Source organism: Cajanus cajan, chromosome 9 (genome assembly GCF_000230855.2).
Source record: "Cajanus cajan strain Asha chromosome 9, NIPB_CcT2T_4, whole genome shotgun sequence".
In the NCBI taxonomy this organism is placed as follows: domain Eukaryota; kingdom Viridiplantae; phylum Streptophyta; class Magnoliopsida; order Fabales; family Fabaceae; genus Cajanus; species Cajanus cajan.
In genome coordinates, this window is record NC_138525.1 from 53,993,414 (window position 1) to 54,012,839 (window position 19,426).

The 19,426-nt window shown below is 41.2% G+C and overlaps 4 protein-coding genes across 4 annotated transcripts; all 4 read left to right on the forward strand.

Moving 5' to 3' along the window:
* The first annotated feature begins 243 nt into the window (after positions 1-243).
* LOC109818381 (protein PHOSPHATE-INDUCED 1) lies at positions 244-1,758 on the forward strand. The gene has a single exon (XM_020383830.3). It carries the CDS (start codon positions 314-316, stop codon positions 1,250-1,252), a length of 939 nt encoding a protein of 312 aa, XP_020239419.1. The 5' UTR covers positions 244-313; the 3' UTR covers positions 1,253-1,758.
* A 3,206-nt stretch (positions 1,759-4,964) lies between these two features.
* Positions 4,965-6,215, forward strand: LOC109818438 (protein PHOSPHATE-INDUCED 1). The gene has a single exon (XM_020383905.3). The coding sequence runs from the start codon at positions 5,103-5,105 to the stop codon at positions 6,045-6,047; it is 945 nt and encodes a 314-aa protein (XP_020239494.2). The 5' UTR covers positions 4,965-5,102; the 3' UTR covers positions 6,048-6,215.
* Positions 6,216-9,537: 3,322 nt separating this feature from the next.
* LOC109809334 (uncharacterized) lies at positions 9,538-10,563 on the forward strand. The gene has a single exon (XM_020372610.2). The coding sequence runs from the start codon at positions 9,538-9,540 to the stop codon at positions 10,561-10,563; it is 1,026 nt and encodes a 341-aa protein (XP_020228199.2).
* Positions 10,564-10,644: 81 nt separating this feature from the next.
* Positions 10,645-11,781, forward strand: LOC109809342 (uncharacterized). Its single transcript, XM_020372621.2, has one exon. It carries the CDS (start codon positions 10,645-10,647, stop codon positions 11,779-11,781), a length of 1,137 nt encoding a protein of 378 aa, XP_020228210.2.
* Positions 11,782-19,426: the final 7,645 nt, after the last annotated feature.

Below are 19,426 nucleotides of genomic sequence, written 5' to 3' on the forward strand. Positions count from 1 at the left end.
TGCCATTGCGTAAATGCCAGTTAATTACTTACACTTTCCTAGACAATCCAGACTGTCACCTAACGTCTCTCTTTCCCTCTCTCCATACACTTTCTTTCTTTTCAAACGCTCTCCATACACTCCGCTACACTTTTCACTTTTCAATCAACAAACGCGCTAGTACCTATCTACACTTTCTCTTTCTTACTGGCCATTACTCGTACCACACCCACATCTCTCACCTATATTGCTATATATATACACTCACCAATCACCATCTCTTAACACACCAAATTTGCAAGCTATCTCAGCTTCTTAGCGCAGCTTTTTAAAAATGTCCACTTTCCTCTTCAAGATTTTCTTTCTATTCTGTGTTTTTCACATCTCTTTGGCTACCAGGAGGTTGAACGAGGTGGTTCAGGACCAAACTCAGCTTCTCCATTACCACAATGGCCCTCTTCTCTCTGGCCAAATCTCCATCAACCTCATTTGGTACGGTCACTTCAAACCTTCCCAAAAGGCAATAGTCTCCGATTTTATCACCTCCCTCTCACCCTCCTCCCCTCACACCTCCCAACCATCCGTCGCCACGTGGTGGAAGACCACCGACAAATACTACCACCTCACCGCCAAAAAGAAAACCACCCCTCTTTCTCTTTCGCTCGGTAAACAAATTCTCGACGAAGGCTACTCGCTGGGGAAATCCCTCACCAGCAAAGACCTCATCGAGCTGGCTTCCAAGGGCGAACAGAAAAACGCCATCAACGTGGTTCTAACTTCGGCTGACGTGGCAGTGGAGGGTTTCTGCATGAGCCGATGCGGGACCCACGGTTCTTCCTCGGCAAGCCACGTGAAGAACAAGAACTACAAGTTCGCTTACGTTTGGGTGGGGAACTCCGAGAGCCAGTGCCCGGGGCAATGCGCGTGGCCCTTTCACCAGCCAGTTTATGGGCCGCAGGGCCCACCGTTGGTTTCGCCGAACAACGACGTGGGCCTTGATGGGATGGTGATGAACCTGGGTAGCCTCTTGGCCGGGACCGTCACGAACCCCTTTGGAAATGGGTTCTTCGAGGGGCCGGCTGAGGCGCCGCTAGAGGCTGCGTCTGCGTGCCCTGGGGTTTATGGGAAAGGGGCTTACCCTGGTTACGCTGGGAAGCTGCTCCTGGACTCTTCTACTGGCGCTAGCTACAATGCGCATGCTGCCAACGGAAGGAAGTACCTGCTTCCTGCTTTGTATGATCCTGCCACGTCATCCTGCTCCACGCTAGTGTGACGACTCTCGACTCTCGACTGCTATTCTACTTTAGGCTCTGTAGTGTAGGGATCAATTCGTTCATTCGTTTATATATATTGGTTTGCTTTTATAAATCTTACTCTCAATCAGTTCCCATCCTTCTTTGTTCTTAGTTCTTACTACTCATTTAGTACAACATTCAAAAAAAGTAACATTCTTCTAATGAACTAGTATGATGGGAAGAAGTAAGTTTCATTCCATTCAATCCCATCGATTACGCGCACATCAGGCGCCAATCACGCTCACCCCATTAGAGTAAGGACTAAGGAGTAAGAATCATGATAGATATGGTCTATGGAGGATTAAGGCTGATAGAAATCCCGAACCCTCCCGTCACCTGCCATATAAATTTAAGGTTGACAGTTTTAAAATCTTGAGCTTCGTATTACTCAAATAAAATTTAGCAGTTAGATATGGGTAACACAGAAGGGACCATGTTGTAAAAAAAAATTACTTTTAGTCCCATTAAAATTTTTTAAACTCAATTATGGTCTTTCAATTTTTTTTATTAAATTAGTTTTTTTTTTTTTAATTATAATATGTCAAGTGGGTTCTTTTTTCTATCTCTATATAGCCACATTATGACAAATGAAAATATGTGATAAATGAAATTTTTTTTAGTTCCTCTATATAAATTTAAGTATATTTTTTATCTTTTAAATTTTTTTATATTAAATTAACCCTTGTATAAAGTAAAATGAATTAAGTTTAATTTTTAAGAGATGTTTATTTTATTTAATTTATTTTTTTTTCTTGAATAATTGGAGGTTGGGTTGTATATCCTCCTAGGCTGCTGACCGAACCTAATTAAATAATTAGTCTTTCTTCAATGTCTTTCTTCAACGACTATAAGAAATTGTGTATCCTCTTTAATCGCCTATTGATTTCCTATTAATAATTGATTACTCGACTCTTTTATTAAAAAATTTATAATACGTCAATTATTTAGGAATATCAATGTGCTACTAGAAGTTAGGAGATTAAATGGTAATTAAAGATAAATTACCTTCCCAAATAGAAGTAACATATTTTTAAATATAAAAACAGACTTAAGCTTAACAAAAAAGTAATTAGGTTTTATATTAGATGCCGTGATGATAGAATTCTGTCTAACGAAAATCTTCAAAATGGTGCGAATAGTATTTTTATGATAACAATGTCAAAATTTAACAAACTAATTTTAATATTACTTTTATTATAATGTATAAGACTCAATTATGTAATTTATTAGGACTAAAAAAATAATTATTTTAGTTGATAAGAATAAATTTATCGTATTTATATATATATATATATATATATATATATATTTTAAATCATCTTTATTCATAATTAATACTTATATATTATTTAACTAATTATAATGTATGTCATATACTATTTTTTTCTCTTAATTAATATTCTTCTTTTTCATAATTAATTAAGGTGTTTTGATAGAATTTATAATTAATTAATTTCATTAAATTAAGAAAATATATTTTAATTAAAAATATCTTAATATAAAAATAATTAATAAATAATAGAATATGAATTAAGAAATAAATAATTATTTTAAGTTGAAAATTATACATAAGAATGGAGATAATAATTTTTAAAATTTACGTTGTGAAAGTATAAAAAAGACTCGGTTTGTTGTAGAATGCAGATTTTAACTTTCTTCTATATTGAAATATTTCCATCTGACTTTTAAACTGGTAATTGGACCATACGATTAAGTGGATGTTTGGATTACATTTAAAAACGTAGATTTTATATTCTCTCTTCAATTTTACGTAAAAGTTAAAAAATTTTGCTTGAAGATAAACGTGAAAATCAAGTTCCAACTTAAATGCAAACACACACTAAATTAAAGTATTCAAGACAAAAAGTCTCATGAAAGCTGGCATCTCCTGGCTTGGGGTGTCGCCCCCTGATTGGAAATTTGAATAGAGTGTATAAGTGCTTTTTTCTTCAATAGCTTCTTTAGCTTAACGAGGTCAACAGCTGTGATATATATATATATATATATATATATAAGAATTTACTTATTTTAAAAATATGTGTATTTAAATTAATTCTATTTAATAACTTATAATTTACATTAAATTTTAACAATTCAATTGTCGAATAAAATATTTTTAATGTATAGATTTAGTTTTCAAATTTTTAAAAAATTTAAAATTATTTGATATTTTATTTTATTAATTAAAATTAGCGTATAAAACACTTTTATGATTATCTGTTAATTTAAATTGATAAAAAGAAGTATCTAATAATTTTTAATGATTAGATTGTTATAATTTATTAATTGTGAATGAATAAGATACATGATTGATAAATAAATTCATTTATCACGCCTGAACCTCTTTGTACCTATATACTTAAGAATTGGGGGTTGTGTCTCTTTTGGACTACAAGTCAATTAGAGTAAATTATTATGATAAAAATATGTGTGGAATATTGTATTAGTTATCTAAAATAAAAATTTAATAATTTTAAATCATAATTATATATATAATAGAGTTAGAGGTAATCATATTGGGATTTTAAGATAATATTTCTAAAAAATGTGGGATTTTAATACACCTAAACACAACTTTATAAATTGTTACTAAGATTAAGAGGATATAGGGTAGGTTATTCCCTTTTGTTTTGATAAGGAGATTGTCACCATAGTATATTGGATGACATAATCGGTATGAAAAATTAGTGACTATCTTAATTCAAAACATTTAAATAAATGTAACCTAATACTAACACATCTATTTCTTTCAATATATTTAATCTAAAGTTTCTATCATAATTTATTCTTTGTCCTTGAATGTCTATGTTAATTTTGTCATTTATGATTATTATCCGACGTATGTTATTAATATTATATAATTTTGTAAATTATGATGTCTTTTTTATGTCTTAAAATATGTCATCTTATATGATGTTGGATCAACATGTAGATGACCTGTCGTATATATATACACCTCTAAATGTTTTGAAGTGACAACTAATTTTTTTTTTTACAAGCGATGCTCCCATCCAAATACAACTCAATAAAACTTTTCACTTTGGGAGGCAGATCGTTGGATTTGAATGGATTTTCAAACTAGTTGAGGGCCTGTTCTTAAAATGATTTATAAACAATTTTTTCTTAATTATTTGGAATATTTGAGAAACTGTATATCTTAACTTTGGAACATCTCTTCACATGATCTAAAAAAAGTCTTAACTACAAAGAGCCTATCTTAAAAAGATTCGCCTTTTATTTATTTTTATACTGCTCCAATATTTTAGAAGGGAAAAAACTTGGCGAAAAACACTAAAATCCAACAAAAGCATTATGTTAGAAACTTTTTTAATTTTTTAATGACATCCAGTTGAACACACAACATTTCCTGAACTAGCACGAAAACAAATAAGATGGAGAAGTGAAATTATGGTGGCTGTGTAGAAAACGGAAACAGGCAAATTAGGAAGCAGATGCAGCAATTAAGATTTAAGAGGTATGGGTGAGCAAGTAGCAAATAAAAGGGATCCTGGCCTTGTACAAAGGGTACACGGGTTTGTCTTTTTGTCCCGTTTCAGTGCTGTTATATTCCATGCCTTAGCTGGCCATACCCTGTCCCCGCGTACCCTCACGAGATATGTTATGAGACCACCAGTACCACTACGTTCCCTAAAAAATAAACTACTCCTAACTTAAAACCTCGCCGCACAACAACACAACCTTATTCAATTTCATCATGTAACACAAACGCGTCATCAAGTGGCACCTCGTAATTTCACTTCACACCCACCCACTATATATATTCACCACCACATCACTCTTTTCATCACCTCACTTACAACTACACAAATGGCCTCTCTCACGTCCTCAACCATTCTCTTCACCCTTTTTGTTACTATTTCCGTTCTTCATTCTAGTTCAGCGAGGAAACTCACCGAGTCAGAGCCACAATTGCAATTCCAATACCACAGAGGGCCTCTCTTAACAGGCAAAATCTCCGTCAACCTCATTTGGTACGGAAACTTCAAACCTTCCCAAAAAGCCATCATTGCCGATTTCATCACCTCCCTCTCCTCTTCCAAACCCATCACCGCCCAACCATCGGTGGCCACGTGGTTCAAAGCCACCGAAAAATACTACAAACCCAGATCCCCCAAACCCGCCCTCAGCCTCAGCCTCAGCCTCGGCACGCAAATCCTGGACGAGATTTACTCATTGGGAAAATCACTCACCACCGACCAAATCCTAAAACTGGCATCCAAGGGTCCCCAGCGAAACGCCATCAACGTTGTCCTCACCTCTGCTGACGTGGCCGTGGAGGGGTTCTGTTCCAGTAGATGCGGCACCCACGGGTCTTCCGTGGGGGCGCGCGTGAATGGAAAGCGCTACAAGTTCGCCTACATATGGGTGGGAAACTCCGAGACGCAGTGTCCGGGGCAGTGCGCGTGGCCCTTCCACCAGCCCATTTACGGCCCACAGAGCTCGCCCTTGGTTGCGCCCAACAACGACGTGGGCCTGGACGGCATGGTCATAAACATCGCTAGCCTCTTGGCTGGGACCGTCACGAACCCCTTCGGGAACGGGTACTTCCAGGGGCCCAAGGAGGCTCCGTTGGAAGCTGGGTCCGCGTGCACGGGGGTGTACGGTAAGGGCGCGTACCCTGGCTACGCGGGGAACCTTCTGGTGGACCCCACCACGGGTGCCAGCTACAACGCCAACGCAGTCAACGGAAGGAAGTATTTGTTGCCCGCTCTCCTTGACCCTAAAACCTCAGCTTGCTCCACGCTCGTCTAATCAACCACTCAAACTTACGGAATCCCATATATTCTTTCATTTATTCATTTCTTTTTAAAAATAAATTATACTCTAAACTAAAGTAATGTTCTTACCTTATTCAGATCTATTACAAATTATAGTGGAATTATATTCTTTTTTATATAAAATTCTTCATTTTTTAATCAATATCTTAAAGACGTTAATTTCTATTTCTCTTATACAATTGAATTTGATAGTTAATGTTCTTTGACTTTTGCCCTATTTTATTTAGAAAATTTAAGTCATTAAAAGCAATTGTGTCGTGGATAATTACTGATTTGTATTAGAAATAGAATATATACACAGCAAAGACAATTGATTCTTTGTGCAAAATTGTAAACAGATCCCCGTCTTGTCTCGAACTCTGGTTTTCTTACTCTTCGCATAATTAGGCCAAAGGACTTAAAAAAAAAGGCATTATTTTAGTTAAATTATTTTGAAGATATAATAATGTATAAAATAAATTTCTACTCTAACACCTATACTAGTTGATACAAAATGGCTCTGTCTCTTAACAAATTTCTTCAATATTCAAATTTTAATCTTGAAAATGAAATAGATCATATGTTATTATGTATTTTTTATATCGAGAAGTAAAAATAACACTACTGGCTTTTTAATATTTATGTAAACATGTAGTACCGTGACTAAAGAAAAATAAAGACATCAAACTAGTAACACTTTGGCTAATACTCTTGTTATTAGAAATTATAAATTTAATGAATTTTGTTTTAATTTAGGAGAAACATATATATTGAATGAGAATGAGATTGGTTAATTTTTGTAATTTCTAAAAGTTTTGGTGAAATATGAGCTTATTTGTTTAAAATTAAAAGTATTCTAAAAAATGATTTTTTAAAAGTAATATTTTTATAAAACCAATAGGAAATGCTTCTTAAAAAAAATAAGCATCCTTGAAAAAAACATAAAATTTGTTTTTTAATTAAACACTAGTGTAAAAATAAGATTTTCTAGTGCATTTTATATGTTAGGTATTATCCACACAATATAGAAAAGTGGTGTAGTGACATACTTGTAAATATGTCAAAATATTCTATGACAAATTTTGACTTATCCATTATAAAATGTTCTTTCTATATCGAGTAAGTCAACATTCATCATAAAATATGTTGGTCAGTCTTTGTCTTCAACCTTTTTATGATAGATGTTGATTTACTTGTTATATACAAAATATTTTATGACACAAATATCGTCACCTCCCATAAAATATCTTCTTCTTAGTTACATTGAGAGTGCAAACCCAATTCCTGTTTCACTGTTTTATTTAGTTTTTTGTTTAGGAAAAAGAGGTTTTACTAACGACAAACTTTTGTACATTGTTAAGGAAATTTCAATAATCGTTAAGATAATTTCTAGTAAAACCCTCCATTTGTTCTTGTACTCTTCTTCTATTCATTCTTGTTCTCGCAACCGTTCAATCATTATCACACTCCTAGGTTTGTTCTCATTCTCTTCTCTTTTTCGTGCATTTCGCTATGGTGTTGGTGTTGTTTGATGTTGTTGGTTGACAAAAGAGAAAGAGCATGATGATGAAAATGCGATAAGAAAAATAAATGCTGAAATATGAAGAGATGCAACAAAAAAGAAAAAGTGTAATGATGAAACACGAAGAGATGCAATAATGAAAATAAACAATAGCGTGGTAATGAAATACAAAGAGACATAATGAAAAGGAAAAAACATAGCAAAGAAACATTTGTTAACAAAAAAATAAAACTTTTTATGTCAGTTATTTTTATAACCGACATAAAAAGTCAAAATCTTCTATGTCAATTTTTTTTTATAATTGACATAAAAAGTTAATACTTTGTATATTATCGGGATCTATGACAGACCTTAAACTGACATAAAAATTTATTTTACTCATAATAAAAAGTGTCATATACATTAGTGAAACAAACATAATAGAAAGAATATTACCAACATTTATCTTAAAAGATAATTTATGATACAAATATTTACATTTAGGTAAGAAAAAAGAAAATAAAGATAACAAATTATGAGCAACAAAATTTAACATAGCTGATAGATGATTGAAATCTTTAAATATATTATTAAAAATTCAATTTAAAGTTTTTTTTATGAATAAGACTTTATTTAAAAAGAGAAAAAACTCTGATAAACAATCAATAATTAGTCTTTAGTTATCGATTAATAGTATCTTAAGCATAAAAAAATCATGGGAGAAAAATAAATATTTCTGTTTGTAAAGGTGAGAAATATTACAAAGTTAATCATAATAAAAATCTGTACCGTTCAGGTCAAAATTCGACTGACCTCTATTCGGTTGATACCCGACTAAGTTACCAGGCCACAAGCCCTCTCGCCTTATCGGCTCAGGGCTGGAAGGCTAGTGTACCGTCCAGGTCAAAACCCGACTTGATCCTCTGTTTGACTGGAAACCACTCGGCCTACAACCGAGTTAACATCTCTACGCGAGCCGACTCACTCCTAGCTCGACTCCACTCGCCTATAAGGGGGTCACTCGGCGCGGACCCGACTGGATCCTTGGTGAGCAAGCCGACTCGGTCCTAGCTCGGTTCCACTCGCCTATAAGGGAGTCACTCGGCGCGCACCCGACTGGATCTTTGGTGAGCAAGCCGACTCGATCCTAGCTCGGCTCCACTCGCCTATAAGGGGGCCACTCGGCACGCACCCGACTGGATCCTTGGTGAGCAAGCCGACTCGGTCCTAGCTCGGCTTCACTCGCTTATAAGGGGGTCTCTCGGCATTTACCCGATTGGACCCTTGGCACAGGCCTAGTCGGTCAAAATCCGACTTGACTAATCCTCACTCATTTTGCGGCCTCGTAGCAAGAACGATTGAGGAAATCCCTATGTTCTTGGGGCCCATGAGGCCCATGGGCAACGAAGTATAAAACCTAAAACCCTAAGGCTAAGAAGGCAAATTACACTTTTGAATGCTCTGGCTCTAAGGCACGATCTAGGAAAAAACCCTAGTCCACCCTTTGGCTAGAACATTTTGGCGCCCACCGTGGGGCTACGGTGAAACTTTTCCTATGCCCCAAGAAATACAAAAAAACCTACACTTTACCATGGCGAGAGGCGACAATAACAACAACTCACAACCCCCTACTATGGAGGAGATGATGGCCATGATCAATGGCTTAAGGGAGGAAAATGCGCGATCCAGGGAGAGAGAGGAGGCCAGCCAACGTGAGAACGAGGAGATCAGGAGACGCGCAGATGAGATGCAGGCCAGAATAGCGGCTAGTACCAGGATGGTGGAGGAGGATGTCATACTGGAAGTCCCTAGGGATTTTTGACCTTTCTCGGAAGCCATAGAGGCCGAGATCATCCCCAGGGACCATCGGATACCCCAATTCGAGCCTTTCGATGGGACACAGGATCCCAGTCAGCATTTGACGGATTTCCGAGCTCAAATGTTGATCTGTGGAGGGAGCATGGAGGTCCGCTAGAAACTATTCATGGGCACACTCAAAAAGGCAGCGCTTGATTGGTTTAGTAGTCTCCCTGACCGATCAATCACCGACTTCGACGTCTTCGGTCGGCTCTTCATGGCGCAATTCGTTGCCAACAAGAAGAAATCACCGATCACGGCGGACTTGTTCGACCTCAAGCAGCAACGCGGGGAGTCATTAAAGGATTTTCTACAAAGGTTCAACGAGGTCGCCTTGAGAATAGGGTCGTTGGACGAGAGGATGGCAGTCATAACATTCCAGAAGGGCTTAAGGTCCGGAGCTTTCGACATCGCCCTCGACAAAGCTAACTGTCAAACGATGTCAGAGGTGAGGGCCTTCGCCTTGAGTCACATCAAGACGGAGGAAAACCAAATTGTTAAAAGAGCGGCGGAAAGCCGAGAGGCGGGGGGCAGTAATAAGGAAGGCAACAAGCACCTCCGGGTACGCTCAGACTGGAGCAAGCGACGTGATCACTACGATCCCAAGGAGGGAAATCGTAGGCAGGCGGATCATGGCGGTCGGGCGAAGGGCGATTGGGTACGAAGCAACGAGCAAGAAAAATTCACCCCACTCAACGTCCCTAGGAGGCACATACTCCATGAAGTCAACAACGCTTCGCTCTTCGAGTTTCCGGTGACGACCGACCGCCAGTTGGGCCCTTACAAGACCGACTGGTGTGAGTTTCATCGCACCCATGGACACACTACGGAGAATTGCTTTGTTCTCGGTAGGCAGATTGAGCGTCTCATCAAGGAAGGTCGCCTGAAGAAGTTCATCACAGGTAAGCATGATGAAGGCTCGTCGGACAGACGACGCAGACATGAAGGGGAAGATGCGAGGGGAGGAAGACGCAAAGGGAGATCTCCTCCAAGAGACATCCCGGAGAAGAGTTCAGAGACCCACCAACAGGCTGTTCATGGAGACTTTAACACCATAGCGGGGGGATTCGCCGGAGGAGGTCCAACATCGTCAGCACGGAAGAGATACTCTCGTTCCGTATTGTTGGTCTCGGATTGGGAAAAACCTTCCTAGTCTGCCATCACGTTCTCGGACGCCGACTTCGAGGGGGTGTCTCCCCATGAGGACGACCACATAGTCGTCTCGGCAATCGTCATGGGCTACAATGTGAAGCGAGTGTTGGTGGATCAAGGTAGCTCGGCGGACATCATGTTCTGGGAAGCTTTTATCGGGATGAAAATTCCGACTGACCGTCTTATGCCCTATGTAGGTACGTTAGTTGGTTTTGCAGGTGATCAGGTAACGGCTAGGGGGTACGGCGACTTGGAGACTATTTTCGGTCGGGGAGACCACATGAAGACTATCATTGTCCGATACCTGGTGGTGAACGCCCAATCATCCTACAGCATACTGGTCGGCCGTCCTACACAGAACAGGTTGGGAGCGGTCGTGTCCACACCCCACTTGAAGTTGAAGTATCCTTTGCCCAACGGAAAGGTTGGGGTCCTCTGTGTCGATCAAGAAGTCGCGAGAAAATGCTATGAGGACAGTTTGAGGGCTAGGAGACACCTATATGTAACGCAAGTCGATCGGGGAATCCAGTCAATCGAGTTAGATCCGAGGATAACTCATTTCGACTCCCGACCAGTCCCCGTGGAGGACGTGAAGGAAGTTACCTTAGCCGAAGGGAAAATAGTCAAAATGGGTGTATCTTTGGCCAAAGAAGACGAGGAGGGGCTGCTCACTATGTTGAAAAACAACGTGTCGGCCTTTGCGTGGAGTACCGGCGACATGCTAGGTATTGACCCCGACTTCCTATGTCACCATCTCATGGTGGACCCCAAGGCGAAGCCGGTGACCCAAAAAAGGCGAAAGTTCGGCGAGGACAAAAGGAAAGCTATAGCGGAGGAGACGAGGAAGCTGTTGTCGGCTGGACACATTCGGGAAATCCAATACCCGACGTGGCTAGCGAATGTGGTAATGGTACGAAAGAGCAATGGAAACTGGAGGATGTGCAACGACTTCACGGATTTGAACAAAGCCTGTCCAAAAGATTCGTACCCGCTGCTTAACATCGATTGCCTAGTCGACAACGCATCAGGCTATGAACTGTTGAGCTTCATGGACGCGTATTCGGGGTACAATCAGATCAGGATGCATCATGCCGATGAAGACAAAACTGCTTTCATAGCCGATCAGGCCACCTACTATTATAAGGTCATGGCTTTCGGTTTAAAAAATGCAGGGGCGACGTACCAGAGGCTCATGGACAAGGTGTTGGCAGATCAGTGAGGAAGGAATGTTGAGGCGTACGTAGACGACATGGTCGTCAATTCGCCTAGTGTGTCTCGGCATTTTTCCGACTTACAGGAATCGTTCGACACTCTGGCACGATACCAACTCAAGTTGAACCCTGTGAAGTGCTCTTTCGGCGTTCAAGCCGGAAAATTCCTCGATTTCCTATTGACTCATCGAGGTATTGAGGCGAATCCGGACAAGTGCTCCGCAATAATTAATATGAGAAGTCCTGCGACGGTGAAGGAGGTCCAGCAGTTGACAGGGAGAATGACCTCCCTCTCTCGGTTTCTTTCAAAGGCAGCGGACAAGTCGTTACCCTTGTTCCAATGTTTGAGAAAGAACGACCGCTTCGCATGGACTGACGAATGTGAAAGAGCATTCGGCGAACTCAAACAGGCTCTCACCTCACCGCCGATTCTCACTAAACTGCAAGTTGACTCCCTTTTGTTGGTATATTTGTCGGCATCCGATAACGCCGTCAGCGCAGTCGTGGTGCAAGAGAAGGGTAACTCCCAACTACCGATCTATTTTGTTAGTAGGGTGTTGCAAGGGGCAGAGGTTCGCTATCAAAAGATTGAGAAGCTGGCACTTACCATAGTGATAACCGCGCGAAAGCTCAGACACTATTTTCAAAGCTACGAAACGGTAGTTCGAACAGACTACCCCATCAGATAGGTGTTGCAAAAGCCCGACCTTGCTGGCAGAATGATGAAGTGGTCCATCGAGTTGTCAGAGTTTGCAATCAAATACGAGCCGAGAGGACCCATCAAAGCTCAAGTGTTGGCCGACTTCTTGGTCGGACTGACCCTGCCAGCTGAGGGTGATCCTTCTGGGGAAAGCGAGTGGGTCTTATCGGTCGACGGAGCCTCCAACATAGGTGGCAGCGGAGCCGGGATCGTCCTTGAGGAACCAGGAGGCATACTCTTGGAACAGTCGCTACGCTTTGAGTTTCGAGCTAGCAACAATCAGGCAGAGTATGAAGCGCTGTTGGCAGGGATGGCTTTGGCGAAGGAAATGGGTGCAACAAGCCTCTCGGCCAGGAGCGACTCGCAACTTGTGACGGGGCAGGTAGCAGGAACTTTCCAGGAAAAAGATCCCTAGCTAGCTCGGTACCTGGAAAGGGTAAAGGACATGTCGGCTGACTTTACCAAATTTTCGCTGAATCATGTCCCTCGAGAGCAAAATTCACGAGCCGATCTGTTGTCTAAATTAGCAAGTACAAAGAAACCAGGGGCTACTCGGTCAGTCATCCAAGAGACGTTAGCACAACCGAGTATAAATGAGGCGCATGGGAATGTCCTTTTTGTCCAGGAAGAACTTGATTCGTGGATGGGACCGTACATCGCATACTTGACTCGGGGAGAACTACCAGAGGACAAAAGGGAGGCGTCATTGATACAGAGAGAGTCAGCCAGGTTTGTGGTCATCAATGAAAGGTTGTATCGGAGAGGTTTCAGCTCTTCTCTTTTGAGGTGTTTGACCACGTCACAAGCGCAGAGAGTGATGGATGAAGTGCATAGCGGAATGTGTGGAAGTCATATTGGAGGACGAGCTTTAGTGTATAAAGTTGCCCGGGCGGGGTACTTCTGGCCATCCTTGAGGAACGACTGCGTCAATTGGGTCTAAAAGTGTGATGGATGCCAAAGACATGCAACCCTACTCCATTCCCCAGCTGAACGATTACATTCAATTCTATCTCCCTGGCCTTTCCACAAGTGGGGTATTGATATTCTCGGTCCATTTCCGATCGCGGTAAGGCAGTTGAAATTCTTGATAGTAGCCGTGGACTACTTCAGCAAGTGGATCGAGGCAGAGCCGGTTGCAACTATTTCAGCAGAGAAAGTAAGGGCGTTTTTGTGGAAAAACGTGGTGTGCAGGTATGGTGTTCCTCAAGTGCTTGTCTCCGACAACGGGACACAATTTGCAAGTAATAGAGTTCGTGATTTCTGTAAAGGGGTCGGTATTCGAATGACTTTCACTTCTGTCGAACACCCCCAATCCAACGGCCAGGCAGAGTCGGCCAACAAAGTTATACTCTCGGGACTGAAGAAGCGCGTCCAAGATTCAGGCGCTTCATGGGTGGAAGAGCTTCCCCGAGTGCTATGGTCATACCACATAACAGTTCATTCGTCGACCCAAGACACTCCTTTCAATTTAGTGTACGGAACAGACGCCATGATCCCGATTGTAATTGCAGAGCCGTCAGTACGCACTACAGCTTTTTCGGAGGAGGAGTCCGACCAGGGAAGACGAGTGGATTTGGATTTGATCACGGAAACAAGAGAGAGAGCAAGAATAAGTCAAGTAGCAGCCCAGAGAAGAGCAGCCTTCAAGTACAATACAAAAGTCATCCCGAGAGATTTTGTTGTAGGAGACCTCGTGTTGAGGCGTGCTCAGCTAACTCAGATGAAGAACAAGTTGTCACCTAAGTGGGTCGGCCCTTATAAAATTGATGATGTGGTCGGCAAAGGAACTTACCGACTGAGGACCTTGGACGGAGGGACGATCCCGAGAACTTGGAACACAGCCAACTTACGTTTCTATTACAGTTAGTTTATTCATTTGTAGAAGGTGCACTCTTTTCCTAACTCAGTATTTTTTCCCCATAAAGAATGAGAGGGGTTTTTGCTGAGAAGGTTTTTAACGAGGCACCACAATCCAATAATTTGTCTATTTAATGAATATTATTATCCCTCATATGATCTTTTGACATTTTTTATACAGAAGAGAGACTAAACTCGTGATTGTCGGCAAAAGTCCGACTGGGCGAGTATAAATAACTCGAAGAACTAAACTCGTGATTGTCGGCAAAAGTCTGACTGGGCGAGTATAAATAACTCGAAGAACTAAACTCGTGATTGTCGGCCAAAGTCCGACTGGGCGAGTATAAACAACTCGAAGACAGACTCATAACTGGCAGACGAAGTTAGATTATGTGACCAAAGAAGAATTGGGACGGCAATTGGCCGACTATGACCAAGGAACGTGAGTCGGGAATCGACCGACTACTTTTAAATGACGATTTTTCCTAACTAAGTAAATTTCTCACATCTCAAGACTCGGAGATTTGACAATCCAACTCATACAAGTCGGAATATGGCCGACCATCCCTCGCGGAAGGGTGATCCCTTACTCGGCGAACCCCCCACTGGGTGATTCCTAAACCCAAAGCCCTAAACCACGTTGACTCGGAATTCAGGCAATCATCGCACTTGACGTTCATGTCAGATTGGAAATTTTTCTATCCAAACAAGTCAGGCTTGGCCGACTGTAATTACGAAGCACCTCTTTAAGCTTAAATTTTTTAATCATTACGTGTCGGATTTTTACCGACCTTTTATGTGGAATTTTACCTTTTTAACTTAGAAAGTTTTTCGTCCCATTTGAATCGGAATTTTACCGACCTTTTATGTGGAATTTTACCTTTTTAACTTAGAAAGTTTTTTGTCCCATTTGAATCGTAATTTTACCGACATTTTATGTGGAATTTTACCTTTTTAACTTAGAAAGTTTTTTGTCCCATTTGAATCGGAATTTTACCGACCTTTTATGTGGAATTTTACCTTTTTAACTTAGAAAGTTTTTTCGTCCCATTTGAATCAGAATTTTACCGACCTTTTATGAAAAATTTCACCTTTTAAGCTTAGAAAAAAGAGTTGGAATTCGACCGATTTTCTTCGTACAATTATTTTTTTAACTTAGAAATTTTTTTTTCGTGTCAAATAAATAGGAATTCGGCCAAATGGCTTCATGAAATTACGTCTTTAACTTAGAAAATTTTTCGTTGTCATAGCAGTCGGCCAAGGCGGCTAATTATTACCTTAGAAAATTTTTTCGTTGTTATAGCAATTTGCTTGTCGTGTTGCAATAAAAAACAACGCATAATTTTCATATAGGGTTCCAAAAGGAACGATAACGATAGTTCATACAAACGATTAGAAAAGAAGAGAAAAAACATAAAGGCATAAAGGAAAAAGTAGCCTAATAAGGTAACATTCAATCTTCCTCAGGAGGATCCACCAGTTCGCCATTCACGATCTCCTTAAAGTAGCCCATGCCCCCAATATCAAGATCGGCATGCAGAAATTTTATCTGGGAACTCGCCGCATCGAAGCCTGAACAAATTTCTTCATAGAGTCCATCTTCGCTGCTTGAAGGTCATTTTGGAGTTTCTCTACCTCCAGCTTTATCAAAGACAAGTCGGTCTCAAAGACACTCGCAGCGTCGGCTGACTTGTCCCTGGCTAGGCGCATCTCGACCAACTCGCTCTCCATCGCCACCTTCTCGGCAGCCCAACCTTGTTTCTCTCCTTCGAAGACGCGACGCCCTTCCAGTAACTTATCTCGTTCGTTGGCCACCCACTTGAAGTCAGCTTTGCTCTTATTCAAACTTTCTTCCAAGGAAGAAATCCTTTTCCCCTGCACCTTCGTCTCCCTCACTAACCCACGAATCTTATCTTCCTTGATAAGTGAAAGAGCAGAGAGGCGATTCGTCAGCGATTCAACGCCCTTGGCGATGGAAAAATCACTCATTTTCTCTAGATCGCCTCGGTCCCCATCCAGCAAGTCGGTACCACGAATATGAGCACTGTGGTTAAACTTCTCGTCCCAGAAAGAAGCCACATGGTCATGATCAACTCCGTGGTCCACTGGCTCCCAATTCTCGCCGAGACATACACTCAGAGTCCTCTCGGCGGACTGAACTTCCGTGTCGCCTTTCTCCATCTCGGTGGCCATTACCGTCTCCAGGTTCACCACCGATACAGCCTTATCGGACTCCCTGCGACGCTTGTGGGAAGCCTCACCGACAGCCTTCGACACAATCACGGGACTCCTGGCCTCCACAACTCTCTCGGTGGCTGTTGAGATTTCCGTTGAAGTACTTTTGTTATAATTGTAAATCAGTTTAATTCCATCAACGGTCTCAAACACGACAAGTATACCGACCGTTCAAGTAGTAAAAATATCGTATCCACAGGGATTAGAAGGTAATATAAGCATTTATTGACTATTCGTGACTAAAGAATAATTCCAATTTCATAGTTTGTGCAGTGAATGCAAAGTTGTGACAATTGGAATGAAAGCTGTAAATAAATATTGTTTTGTGAGTGGAAAAGGTAAGGAATGGTATTGTGGTATTGTGAGGTTGTGGGGGTCAGATTTCACCAAACGTAACACTAATGTATCCTTAATCTCTTGTTGAATTCATTGCTTAGTCAACCCATAAGTTTACTCAAACCTAATCCCTTAGAGAAAGAGCCTAGGTGCGGATATTGAATATCAATCCCTTGAGTACCCAATATCTACACCCGCATTACGGGCTAGGGTTTAAGACTACTAATGGGTCAAGCTCTATCCCTAGATACAATCACCACTAGGCATATGTTTCAGAACTAGTTTCAAAGGTTATTTTCCAATACCCATGGAACCTTAAATCATGCAAAGGGTGATCAATCCAAAGCAAGCATTAAGAATAGAAACAAACACAACAAAGAATAAAACAACATGTATATATATCATTAAAATCATAAAGATTACAATAGAGTACGTTGGTTACATCTAACCCCACAAAATGGGTGAAACCACTCAACAAAGAGGGCAAATACAAAATAGAAATGAAAGGAGGATGAAGAACCGAAGGAAAGATCCGCACACGGACGATCCCAAGCCCTGGGAATCCCTTCCGCAGCTCCTGGAGACGCCCAATGTGAGAATGGAGAGAAAGATCCCCGAAAATGGCTTCAAATACGAGCCTGGGAGATCAGATTAGGGTTCCGCGCCCGGCGCACAATTCTTCGCGCCCGGCGCAAGTTCTTCTAGAGAAGTCAAGCACTCTCTGTCTCAACACAAGCCCGGCGCAATTCCTTTTGCGCCCGGCTTAATTCCTTTTGCGCCCGGCGCAATATAACTGGCAGAGATGAACTACTCTGGTTTTGTCACGCCCAGCGCGGGTTATATTGAGCCCGACGCAGAACCTCTTCTCTGCTCCTTAGCTTCTTAGGTTTCCAATCCTAAGAGTCTTCAATCCTCAAGTCACTAGCTCAATACCTGCACAAAAAATGAGGTGTATTAAGGTATTGTTAGCTGAATTTGGGTTAGTTATATCTGCACACAAAATGAACCAAAAAGAGAACAATTATATTGCAATGATTCAGAGGATGAGTGTAATTTGTTCAATAAGTCTCATCTAAAAAGAAGTAAAATTGAGACTTAACAGTGGCCGACTCGCCCACCACAGCAGCTTGGGAAACCTTTTGTTGTTTCCAGAGTTTCATCATTTCCCGGTTGCTCATACTCACCATTCTCTCTGCAAAAAATACATAAACAAGTTGTGATAGAAGTAGAAGGCTAAAGGAAAAGGAAATTCTCAACATTCAAAACAACAGTATACCTATGTATATTCTCAACTCTTGAGGCCTACTCTCTAGATCTAGGAGTTTCCCAGTATTGAATAGGGTTTTCAACTCTTCAATTTTCTTAACGTCACCCCGATCACTCTCGCAAAGCTTCTCGGAATCTAGACCACCAAATGTTATCGGCCTCTGACTTCAGTACAAAGGGAACCCCTCTAACACATTTTCATGACCCGACATGCTACGAACTCGGAAAAACGATTTTTTAAAGTCCTTATAGGACGACTGGAATAATGATAACACTCCCCGACCCGAAACCCCGCTAACGGACACCCAACTAGTGCGCTTGCTAATCCTACTCTCAAAGAAGTAGAAGAACTTATCTACAGTCGGGGTTATATCGAGCCCCACGCACAAAACCTCAAAACCACGTACAAATGCCCAACTATTTGGGTGTAATTAGGTCGGGGCAACACCCAAGGCCTGAAGTACCCCCTTTTCACAGTCAGTAAGGGGCCATCTCACCCTAATTTTAGAAATGAGGGTCGTATAACAAAATGTAAACTTTTCTGTTGAGGGTGAACTAATACACACCGGTTCTTTGTCAACACAAGGTTCATATATAACTACGTCGTTCCCATCACGACAAACCACATGGTCTCTACAAAAGCTATCCATAGCCTCCCAAGAATTTACCATAAACTCACATTTTAATGCATCATCTTTAACCCATTTATATAACTCCCCATAACTCACAACAGCCATGGCAAATATAAGCTTAGACTAACCTACAACCCAAAGGTTTGCAAGAAAACCACCACAATAGCAGAATAAATACGCGTACCTAAGGGTCTCTCACACCACTTCACCCACTAAAAACAGGGACAACCACCGTCAACCGCCGTAGCCCCAGAACGGAGAAGAAAGAGACCGCCGGAGAAGAAGACACGCGAAGAGGGAAAAAAAAATAACTCGAAAAAATGGGAGGCCACCTCTATTTATAGAGGTGAAGGGCCGCGCGTGAGGGGGGAAAACCCAAAAGCCACAACGCGTGTAGGGCGCTGTAACCCCTAACCCAAGGGGGCCCCACCTCATTAACCCTGGTAGCAAGCGCCGCCACGTGGCTCCGTCATTAATTACACCCCTGCAACGCCGTCTTTGCAATAAATGCATGTCCCTTCCTGGACCAGGGGAAAAGACACGTCTTGCCAAGACTCGAGAGATCCCCACTTCCTAGGATGACATACGTACCGTTACGGTTCTCATCCGAAGAAGGACTCGGTGATC

Bases quoted from the DNA above. Each gene is read 5' to 3' on its own strand.
- LOC109818381 (XM_020383830.3), top strand. From the start codon at position 314: ATGTCCACTTTCCTCTTCAAGATTTTCTTTCTATTCTGTGTTTTTCAC.
- LOC109818438 (XM_020383905.3), top strand. From the start codon at position 5,103: ATGGCCTCTCTCACGTCCTCAACCATTCTCTTCACCCTTTTTGTTACT.
- LOC109809334 (XM_020372610.2), top strand. From the start codon at position 9,538: ATGGGCACACTCAAAAAGGCAGCGCTTGATTGGTTTAGTAGTCTCCCT.
- LOC109809342 (XM_020372621.2), top strand. From the start codon at position 10,645: ATGGGCTACAATGTGAAGCGAGTGTTGGTGGATCAAGGTAGCTCGGCG.